The sequence below is a fragment of the Drosophila mojavensis genome, unplaced genomic scaffold (assembly GCF_018153725.1).
Source record: "Drosophila mojavensis isolate 15081-1352.22 unplaced genomic scaffold, ASM1815372v1 contig_36, whole genome shotgun sequence".
NCBI classification, from domain to species: Eukaryota; Metazoa; Arthropoda; class Insecta; order Diptera; family Drosophilidae; genus Drosophila; species Drosophila mojavensis.
The window spans coordinates 4,598,934-4,611,156 of NW_025318858.1; the positions used below are offsets into that span (position 1 = coordinate 4,598,934).

General features: G+C 36.3%; 1 protein-coding gene across 1 annotated transcript in view; it reads left to right on the plus strand.

Moving 5' to 3' along the window:
• Positions 1-7,211, plus strand: part of LOC6575979 — an 84,841-nt gene extending 77,630 nt beyond the window's left edge. Inside the window, exons 5-7 of the mRNA XM_002001947.4 lie at positions 6,061-6,304; positions 6,634-6,731; positions 6,857-7,211. Of these exons, the coding sequence (XP_002001983.2) occupies positions 6,061-6,304; positions 6,634-6,731; positions 6,857-7,113 (599 nt within the window). The 3' untranslated portion in view covers positions 7,114-7,211. The remainder of the gene's footprint in view (positions 1-6,060; positions 6,305-6,633; positions 6,732-6,856) is intronic.
• Positions 7,212-12,223: the final 5,012 nt, after the last annotated feature.

Genomic DNA, 12,223 nt, shown 5'->3' on the forward strand with positions numbered 1-12,223 from the left:
TATAAAGCCTAGAAAATTTAAGTTAAAAATTCACAGAAATTAAAAAAAAAAAAAATAATAAAATAAAATAAAAGTAAGAAATAATAAAAATAAATATAAAACATTATTTAATTTCTTAATTATTAAACATATTAAGTATACTTTGTGCGCTGGTGGCAAAATTAATTTAGGTTAGATATTAATTTATTTATATATATAAATATGTGATGAAATATATTTTTAATTATAGAGATATATAAATATTAATATAGAAATATAACATTTATTGATATAACATTATTAATTATTATTAATATTATTAATAATTGCGTGCGCTGGTGGCAAAATTAATTTAGTTTAGATATTTTTGTATATTTAGATATATATATATATATATATATATATATATATATATATATATCTAAATATACAAAAATATCTAAACTAAATTAATTAATATTTTATTAATATTTATATATCTCTATAATTATAATATATTTGATTACATATATATATATATATATATATATATATATATATATATGTAATCAAATATATTATAATTATAGAGATATATAAATATTAATATAGAAATATAAAATTTTTAATACTATATTTGAATACTATATTTTTTTTTGTTTATTTAGTTTTGCAGTTCTAAGTTCTTAGCTCTTTCAAACTATTCTCTTACTAAGCATAAAAATATATATATATTTGTTTTTGCGTTCCATAAAAAGAAGTTCTAACTAATAATTAGGCCTTTGTGCAGTATTATTAAAAAACAATAGAACTCTGAATAGATCCACTTCTTTGGGTTTACTTTCTATTTAATTAGGGAGCCGACACTATAATTATTATAATCGAGCCGCACTGATTGCCAGGTCTTGATAGCAAGCCGAGTGCTTGCCAATTCCTGGAATGGCCCATCAAATTGAGCTTATCACGTAATCAAATGGGCTGGTGGTCTAATGTGGGTCAGTTTAATGGGCAGTCTGGCTGCAAATAAAGATGTCTGTATATAAGTATATGTGGATATATAGCTTGCATATATGTGCTATCTTTCGTCTTACACTTTTCCACACGCTTTGCATGCAAACGCGATTTGCATTTAAATTCAATACTAAATTCATATGCTGGCTGTAATACACACCAGCCAGCCCGAGACGCAGGCGTGGCCCCCGAAGGCGGCGTATATGTATGCGTGTGTACTAAATCCTTTGAGGTGTGCTTTGCACGTTTTCACTGCGCTCTCATGCCATTGTTTTGGCATTTTACAAGTTTTCTACAATGGATTTCCGTTGAGTCTCAACTCAGACTCGTTGCCTCCTGTGTGTGCTTGAGTGTTTCTGTATGTGTGTGTGTGTGTGTGAGACTGTGTTTGTTTGTTATAAATTGTTACACAACAGCATGCACGTTCATGTTTCATTCATGCACATAAAATTGATTTAGAAAGTTTTTTTCCCTCTTTTTTTGTTGGATCAATGTTTGTCATCCTGTTCGAAGGCAAAAGTTTTGCTTATTTATTTATTTTGATTATATTTTATGCCCCCCTTCCCCCTTTTTTTGGTATTCCCAGTCAAAGTTAATTGAAATTATTGAATAGTTTCGTTTCTCTTGGTTTGGCTCATGTTTTTGTTCAGTTTGATTGGTTTAGTTTCGAACTAAATGCGATATGATTTGATTCGAATTCGAGTCACTTGTGTATTCCTTCGTGGGCACTCAGTCGTTTCGCCCGAACCCACTCGAGAGCCATTCATGTGATTCAATTAGCTAAAAATGTTGGCTTCTCCTAGCTGCAAGTAGCAAAATTTTTGCCCAGATATTTGTTGTGTACATGTCCTCGACTTGCAGCAGCACAGACAACAACACAGACTCGCTTACAAGGAAGCACTAGAGGAGCAGCGACTGGGGATTTGCAACTACAAATTGGCTAGCAGGAACCACCTGACTTTATTTATAACAAACTCGGGGCCAAAATGGCACAAATCTCATCAAGAGCTATAAACTCAAATCAACGCGTTGTCACTTCCGCTTGCCTGCCCAACCACCCCCCAAACCGCTCCACTTCGAATGCTTCCGCTGCACTTGCAACCTGCACCGAAACTCACTCTGTTTGGGCAAAAAACTAATCCCTTCGCCCTTGCCACTTGCCACTTGCCTTCTTCTTCTTGTGCCGGCGACGGAAAGTCGCCGCAATGCCAAGAAGAAAAATTTATGCAAATTATTTGAAAAAATAAAACGAGGAAACTGAGAAAGAAAAATGCTCAGCGCAGATTTTTATGCCCGAAATGCAAATGCCCAGAAAGGGTATATTGGTTTATAGCTTGCATATGTAACGGAGGGAAGTAAGCTGAGTCGAAATGAGATCTCTGTTAACAGTAGAGCTGTTATATATTTACCAATCTGTTTATCCCCTTACGTAACTGTCAATACAATATATAGCATAGCTCATGGGGCACATTAAATGTCAGGTATGGCTTAATAAAACTTAAAAGTTAAAAAAAAAAAAAAAATATATATATATATATATATCTATATTGTATAAAGTTTGTATATATCTATATATCTATATTGAGTCTTTAAATTTAAGCTGGTCGAGCTTTGCCATTATATGATTTGAGGGCATCTCCAAGTTGTGCACTTTCCCTAACACACTTGTGACTTATTTTGCTGTTGGCTTCTGGAGTTGGCGGCGTGATAAAATATTCCGTCACCGGTTTTACGCACCCAAAAACGAACAGGAAAGATTTCCTCCACCTTCGGCTCATCGCAGCAACAACAAACAGCGCATGAAAAGTGCTTGTCGAGCGAGTGCAAACAAATTATATTTGAGATTTAAGCTGGCTATGAGCAGCACATAAAAGTCAAACACAAAAACTGTGCCATAAATCGTGTTTGCCAGTTTGAGCACTTTAAATCTAACTTGTGGACACAATGCCATCAACTGTCTGCGCTGAGCTATTCCAATTGAAGCCCAAATACTTGGCACGAATCGCTGAGAATTTGCACTGAGTGACAAAAACAAAAAAGCACGAGAAATGTCTAGATATTAGTAAAGCATTTAATAAAGTGGTTTACTATTTTATTTTATTTTTTTTCCATTAATAAGTTGATAAATTAAAATAAATTTAAAAACCAATTGGGAAGAACTGAATCAAAAAAGATTCGTATTTATTTACTCGGCTATTCGTTTTGAGTTGATGCATAGTTTGTGTATAAAATAAAAATTGGTTAAATAAATAAATCTTAAATTGCATAGCTGATAAAAATTAATTTAAATAAATTTGCACTATTTTTATTGAGCTGCTGCTCGAATGTCTATGGTATATTACGTATATATATTTATAGATTTTATTTTGATTGTCTGCGGCCTTAATCTGACCCATAAAGAGCCACTCTGGTGGGGCTTCACAATTCAGGTGGCTATCAAGTGAAGAGTCAATTTCAGGGAATTGTTCGTGTCTGTTCTTTGTGTTATCGATACCAGTCCATAACAGGCACATAATCATCATAAAAATCAACACCTAACCAGTTGTTGCAGGCCAGTAGATGCCCTGTAACACAAGACACAAGGGATAACAAACCATAAATTACACTGGAAATAATAAAAAAAAAGTAAAAAAAAAAAAAATAAAATAAATAAAAAAATAAATAAATAAAATAAAATAAAAATAATAACAAAACTACCAAATTCTAATATCTCAATGTGTAATATGTAAGAGTTGGGCTTATGTTATTTCAATATCTATATAGTTTATATAAAATTTATTAACTATATATAAGTATAATTATATATAATCTCTAATTATAATTATTTTGGATCTGTCTCTCTTTCACTCAACAGCTGTCTGTTTTATGTTGCCACATCCCTTTCGTATTTAGCTCTATCATACCCACTCAATGTATTAAATGTGCCTAGGGTAGTCCAAAAATAAAAGAAAACTAAATGAAATGGCAAAACTAACACATAAAAATTTGTAACCACAAAGCCCAAAATATTTGATTGTTCTTTGTGCTTTTCTGATTGTGTGTGTGTGTGTGCGTGCGCTAGGGGAGTTCCCTTTTTGGGTTGGCACTTAGCATTGACCCATGATTCGAATGGGTGGCGCTGGGCGAATAGAGATGTTGTGAGGAACAATTCTTGTTGGCTGTCGCGCATTTTACACACATTTTAAGTATTGTTCGCCAGTTGTTATTGCGCACACACACACGCACCCTCGTGGGTGTGTGTGTGGGGAGGGGAGAGACGGCTGTTGCGGGTTATAGGTCGAAGGGCGAAACATGTGTGAGTGCGGATCATGAACGGAACCATTATGTTCACAGCGTTGCGTTGATGGTTGTTGCTCTGCCTGACTGCCTGCGTGGCTTTCTAATATTGGCCTTGATTTTGGGGGCGAGATAAGTTGTTGCTGTTGTTGTTGGTGTTGTTGTTGATGTTGTAGCTGGTGCTGCTGCTGCTGCTGCTGCTGTTGTAGCCGCTGGCAGTTGGCAGTTAGCAGCTGCCGCAGACAGAGACAAATGCGTGGCATACACTCGTCTACGCGCATATAGCAAACATTTTCCCACTCGTAGGCACTGAAAATTGGTTTAATGTTTTTTCTGTGTGTCCAGCGAACGCTTTGGCCAACAGCAGCCCGTCAACAAAGTCAAATGTTGACGTTGTTAATGATGTGCAGTGGGGGACAGAGACAAGCTACTAGCATTAGCAGCCAACAGCCAGCAGCCACTAAAGCCGATTTCACTGAAACAACAGAGAACAGAGAGAGAGAGAGAGAGGGCGAGAGACTGAGGAGGCTGGAGAGTTGGCCAGTTAGTTAACTTGATAATAGCTTAGCTCCCACTGGGTAACGAATCGTCGCCTAACCAACTGACAGTATGACAACAACTTGGAATATAAATCGATAGAGAAATGTTTACTTCTTGTAGCCCAACAGAGTGGACCACAAATAACATTGTGAGCCTCGCTTTAATGGCGACACACTTAAAGGGCACTTTCTAGCCCTATCTCTGTCACTCTCGCTCTCTCTCTCTCTCTCTCTCTCAGTGTGAACTGATGTATCAGTAGAGCCACATCTTTGCTAGAATCTGATACTATACTAATTTGCTTTCATTATGTTTGATCTGATTGAAAAAAAGCTTAAATTTAAGATAAGTGAAGTGGTTAACAATGAATATATATAGAGAATATAAAAATATTTATAATAGATTTCATATTTATTATTATTAGAATACTCGCCTAGAGTATATACTTTTACTATATAGGTATGTATAAGTTGAATTTATTTTCACATATAAAATAGACGTGTTTCTACTATTGATGGTCCAAACGTTGAGTTTTAATTTATTTTTGTTTAAGTATATTAACGTTCGTGCATTAATATATAAATATTCGACTAATCTTCCTTCCTTCTGTTGCATCCTAGCTTCATCAAATATTATTTAATTAATCAAGTTATTCAACAAAAGTAATATATCTCATATATATCCTTAATATTTTCAAGAGTGACAAAAGAATATTATAGTAAAAATTTCAGAAACAATTTTCATTTCGATACAAGTAAACAACAGATATAATTTAATTTCTTTAAGCATCATTCGAGTGTAAATGGTGAAGAGCTGAAATCTCTTAATGCTTAAATCCGCTTACCAGAATAAAAGCCAGTTAAATTTAAGGGAATTTTGTGAACTCGACCAGGGCCTCACGTAGCCTGGTCGACAGTTGAGCCTGTGAACCTGTGCGAGGCGCTTATTAAGGGGTCGCCAACGTTGACAGAGTTTTGGTAGGCACTGTTTGTGGTATGCTGGTGCATCTTTGATTCATCGAGTGTAATTGTGGATGATCTGTTAAATGGTCGCCATACCCATGAAATGCTGGCGTTGACGTTGTTGCCAGCGGTTAGCCACATGCTTAACGGCCGTTAAGCCAGTCAGTGAGTGAGTGGGCGGTATTCGAGCCGGGATTGGGAATTTGGGCTTAGGATTTGGATTTGGATTTGGAGCCGTGCCCAGGCGATAGGGAGAGAGCGAATGCCTAGAAGTGCTATTAATCAATTTTGCGCACGTTCCATTTGCCATTTGCAGTGACGCCGCCAGATGCCAAAGCGATTATAGCCGGACCAACGGATTTGTACGTTAAAGTGGGCAGCGTCATAACGCTCACATGCCACGTGAAGCAGCCGGCAACGGCGGCCCAGGATATTGGACCAATTTACTGGTATCGCGGTCCGTACATTCTGACACCCTTTGTGGCGCATCCGAATGATGCGGCCATCGATTTGCAGCGCATCTCAATGGAATCAACACTTGCCGAGAAGCTGCAAAGCAGGTAAGCAACAACCAACCATCATCATCATCATCATCCTACTCGTATTCGTCATCATTATCATCATCAGGCAGTTCAAGGGTTAGGTTAGCATCAGGTATCAAAATGAAGGTATCCAGACGCTCAACAGAGCTGAGGGCGTGCAGCCCAGGAACACAGCATGCACACTAGATGGGCGTCTCCATTGGCTCTTGTTAGTTTCCAGCTGAATAGCTGCAACTTTGATCAATGAAGTTGAATTCATGTGGCAGCTGATTGGCCCCATGTTGAATGCTGCTGAATGAGGTGTGGCCTGGTCTTTGCTTTAAGCTTTCGCTTTAATCGCTTTTCAGGTTGCGGATTGCCAATGCCCAGCTGCTAGACACGGGCAACTACACGTGCATGCCGACGACAGCCGAGGCGGCCAGCGTTGTGGTCAATGTCATTAATGGTAAGTGGCGGGCACTCGACTTGCAATCTGTTGGCATTTTCTTCAATTTCAATTTGTTTCTCCTTCCCTTTTCTCTTTTTTTTCTTCTGCTCTGTTTTTTTTTTTGTCTGCTTCTATTTTCCCAGACGAAAGCCCTGCGGCTATGCAGAAAAGCGGCGGCAATGGCAGCTGCCTGCGAAGCAGCCTCAATTTCAACCTGGCTCTGGCATTGGCAGTCAGCGCGGTGGTCCGATGGCTCCGCTGGCTGCTGGGCACCCACTCCACTCCACTCTCCTTCTCCTTAGAGCATATCAATTATGAAACCAGGCAGCAACACCGGCAGCATCAGCCTGAGTTGCAGCATCAGCCAGAGCTTCAACTGCAGCAGTCAATGACGTCATGATAATTAAGTTAAGCGATTATCCACACAGCAAACTGTAAATAATTTAATTGTTAGTTCAAAACAGAAAAAAACGAAATAAAATTAAATTACAAATATAATTCAACTGAGAGATGTCATGCAATAAATGATATAAATGAATTAGTGTTAATTTTATGCATAGCGTAAAAGTATATAACAATAACTAAACACGGCAAAAAATCGACGATAGTCAATAAGAGAGATTAAAACGAACATCAAATTACAAACATAAAAGCATAAAGAAAGAAAAAGAAAAAACGAATTATAATTGTAATGGCAAAGTGTTAAATTACTTGTTTGCATTCAATTTAATTTAACACTTTCCCTAGCACCAAAAAAATATAAAAGAAAAACGAAAGGCTCAATCACAAAACAAAAAAATTATATATTTAAAAAATAATTATAACAAATAGCCACTATAAAAATAAATAAATTGTTAATTTGAGCAGCAAATGTAAAAACAAAAAAATTAATTAATTTAAACAAATCTACTTTTGTGTAAATAAATTTCAATTCATTTGCCAACTTTAGTTAACTGAATTATGTAATTAACTAACGTAGTTTATTTGCGAAACAGTAAACACAATTTATACAAATAAATTCTCATAAATGTCAGCAAAACTATCAAATAACTGCAAACTATATAAATGTAATATAAGTTAAAGAACAAAAATCAACTTTATAAAAAAAAAAAAATAAGTAAATAAAAAATAAAATAAAGTAAGCAAAAACAAACCTAAAGTAAATGATGACAAAGTACTGCACACTTCATCGAAACATAAATAAATCTATGTATATCTCTACAAATATACATATATATATAGCTTATCAAATTTTCTGTTCAATAAGCATAATAATAGGAACAAGATAAAAGTAAAACTAAACTAAAACTCATGTCACATAGATAATCTAAGCAAACAGTTCGCTAAAAACATTGTGAACTACAATAAAATTCATTTGATTAAAGACATTATAAAACAAACTAAAAGAAAATGAGTTTTCATTTATATGTTGCATTAGCATAAATTGGATTGAGTTTTATGTGTGAACAAAAGAATTAATTTTAATTTTAATTTTTATTTTTGTTATTTTTGTATATTTCAGAAAAGAATTTTCTTGGCTTTAAAATTGTTCTAGAGAATGTTTTGTCCGATTTTCATTTCGTTATCTTTATATTATAATACTATAAAAGTCTTTGATTTACTCTCTTTAAATTACTTTCGTTTTCATATAATTTCAAACAATTTAATTCTCTCTATAAAAAAATATAAGAATTACATATTTTCACATTTTTATAATATTATTTCATGCTATTAATTTCTTTAATTCTGAAAGCCTTCATTTTATGATAGGTATGTTCTACCATTCTATTGAGGTTTCTATCCAAACACTAAATTACTTCCATCGTAATATTGATTTCTAGCACGCTTTGTGGTCAGATACCCCATTGTGCGACTCAAATACTGCCTAAATTAGACTAACAAAGGACTCCAAGAAACTATTTGCTTACATTCCATATTTGACTATTGTAGGAAATACTTGACTCATATACACTATCTGCTTAGCTAGACAGATTTCGTACATAGGTTTAAGTCAATTCTAGCCAATTTCAGGCACTTCACTTTCTTCCTCATTGGGTTTATGAAATTTCATTAAACTTGAACAACCGACCTAAGTCTTTACCTTTAAAAATGAGAAAATAAATAAGAATTCCAATGAATAATAAACCTTCATAAAGCCATTCAAAACAAAAAATATTTCAGTATGCTTGAGAGCAAGAAGAAAAAGGAGAAAAATCTAAATGACAGGTGGGTTAAAAAAGTCTTTAATAAAAACATCATAAAGAGCTTCAAGTCAGTTGCATTTAATAGAGAAATAGTTATAGTTCGAGTTTAGTTAATTAAAAGCGACAATCAAGATCTGCGCTGATTGCAGTGACGTTGCATTGAAAGAATCTCCATATTAACAGCTCAGTCTCTGTCCCCTTAACAGATGAAAGGCAAGCTGTTAAAAGTACATGCGTGTTTGTTAGGCAAGTGCTCACTCTTGGGATTCTTTTGTGAGCTGCTGCAGCCACTGATGCATCATCAAAGCTAGTCCACAGAGCAGAGCAAATGAGATTGAAATGCAAGACAATGGTGTGCAATAGAAGCTGAGGTAAGTAGCTAACCGACAAATGCTTTAATGAAGCGCTCGGCTAGGCAGTTGCCACTGAAGCTGTTGCTGTTGCCGTTGCTGCTTCTATTAAAAAGTTGCTCATTTTATGCCGACTAATTGCCTTTGTGTTTGTAAATAGTTTTCAACGCTGTTATTTTAATTAAATGTTGCTCGTGTGTCCATTAATAAAGGCGCTGTAATTTGTAATTATTGCAGCCTTACGCAAATGATGTAACACGGCGGGGATTAACGTTTCTGTGTATTTCGTTTGACCATTAAATCAATAAATTGTTAATTAATTTAACTTCGTTTCGCGCAAAAATTAAAGCCAACAACTGCTCAGCGCTGCCGCGTGCTTGTGTGGGAAAGTAAGCGGAATCGTTTCAAATTAAGCGCTTCAGATAAACCCAACGACTAGTCATTAATTCGCACAGCCGGCCAGCCATTCGAGCGGGCAAGCCACTCGCCGTTGGTGTGGGTGTGCGGCCGCGTTAGCCCCTCAGGGCCGCAAGGCGCTAAAGCAGGCCCGAGCTCACAGCTGCGGTCAATTTATACGGACTGTTGATGGCGACCGCGCTCACACACACACAGACACTGCTGGGGGCTCCTCATGCGGCAAGCGCCATGACGCGTTGGTGGGCAACACAGCGGAACGTTGTCTAATTTCGGACTGTTTCGGCTTACGGCGCGTATGAGTGATGTGTGTGTTTATCAAATGTATGAGTGTTTTTGTGTGTGTGTGTGTGTGTGTGTGTATGTGTGTATGTGTGCGGTCGCATAATTACTCGCAGTTGAGTTGCTTAAATGAAATCATAAATTATATGCACACGCGTCACTGTTTCACTTAATTGTGGGTAAATATTTTACAGGCGAGCAATTTAAACGATTGATAAATATTTTTATTGTGTATTTGTTTTTGTTTTATATGCTTTTCTTTTCATTCTTGTATTGCTTTTTTAGTAGTGCCTAATGTAGCGCACACAGCGCTATTTTAAATTTAATTTCAATACTTTTTACTATCCATTTTTTCTACTTGGTCATAGAGAGGAAATGCGCATTTGGTTTTGCTGTTTCTTTACATCCAAAGAGGTCACGCATAATAAATATGTTATTTTTTTTAAATATTTTTTTTTGATGAATAATTTATACAGCATATCGATGAAATTTGGAGGATGGGAAATAGCGTATAAAGAAAATAGAATGGTAGTTCATATGAACGAGCTATCGATGCTAAGCCGAGTTATATCATCAATTTCGACATTTTTCTCATAGTGTTTACAGAATAGGAGATGCTACGAAAGCACTCGAGTGGAGGGAAGTTAGTTATGTAGCTGATGTGGAAAGAAGTATAACTAGATCTAGCATGATTCGAGGAAAAAATGTTATTATGTATATACATATTTAAAAAAATAATTTTTGTTGGATTTTTATACTTATTTAATCAATTTACTTTCGTATTAAAAGCAAACATTTGAGGTTTAGTTTGAGAAAATTTGTGAAAGTTAATATTATAGTTATATAATATTTCGATATTAAAAATATAAATTTGTCTATAAATATAATCGATATAGCAAATATTTCTCTCTATTTACTGATCGATAAAATCGTTTTGAAATTAGCAACAGACTCAGATAATTTTGTTTATATAGAAATGTAACTGATGTATGGCAGATATCATGTACAGTCGAGTCTCGAAAATTTGTACCCCGCTAAATAAAAAATCGTGATAAATCGTAAAAAGTCTATCGTCTTAAAAAAATAAGTTCTCGATAATTCTCTATAATTTGAATTTCTGTGTAATTCGAAAAAAAAAAGATTCCCTTGCCATTTTGAATCGAAATCGTTAGCTCTGAGTGGTCATAGTTTAGGTTCTGCATCTATTGATGACAGATATCAAGTCGAAAATAAATGAGAATTTTTTCCATCTACCCGTGATAACATTTTGTAAAGGACACTCCATTATGCAGTCGCTTTCGCCATTCGCCATTCGCCATTCGCCACTCGCGCAAGTCGTAATCGCTTTCCATTGAAAGAGCTGGTAAATCATCTATGAAATAACATTTTGTGTACTTGTTCGCTGTTGCTTATTAAAAGTTCTCATTATTTTTGGTTGGCAGGAGCTGACGACTGCGCCCGCAGCTATGCAAAGCTATTTCAAGTTGTGAACGGGCGATTATCAAACTATTTCAAAGATTCCGTAATGGAAGCCCAAATAAAGTTGACAGTTAATTAGAGCCAGTTGCCTGCATGACCAGCCAAAGCTAGAGCGCCACCTGCCGTGCGGGATGGCAATTAAAATTGGAAAATAGTTTCGTGCAAGCGAAAGTTTTCGCATTTTTGAAGCGCATGTAGATGCGCTTGCATAATTTCTGTATACGTCCGTCGACAGTCGTTGTCGTTGCCATATTTTGTAAAACGTCGACCCATACAAAGAGAGAGAGAGAGAGAGAGAGAGGGTGAGAGAGAGAGGGCGAGAGGGAGAGGGAATGTCAGCCAGAGCCAAATAAATTGACCCATTAACACAGCGAGGCAAAAGTTGTCCGTGTCGCAGTTTATTTCCATTTGCCAACGCAAAAATGGCTGCAGCCCCTTTTGTCAGCGCTGTCTTTTGCTATTATTATGCCGTTTGTTGTTGCTGTTGCTGCTGCTGCTGCTGCTGCCGCTGCTGTTGCTCTTGTCATTGTTGTTGTTTATTTATGCCGCCAACTTGACGCAGCCATTGAAAAATCTCCGCGGGCCAACAAACGAGCCAGCCAACGCATCACGGCAGTAGGGTGAGGGAGCGGGAGAGCGGGAGAGCGGGCGATGCAACTGGAGTTGTGTCTGTGGCACCTGGGTTAAAACTCCGAGATGTCAGCGGCGTCGTTGATGCCGGCCAAGCCAAACAGTTATGCAATTTAAATATCACCAAAGTAGGCGGTGCGGAGGGCGTGGC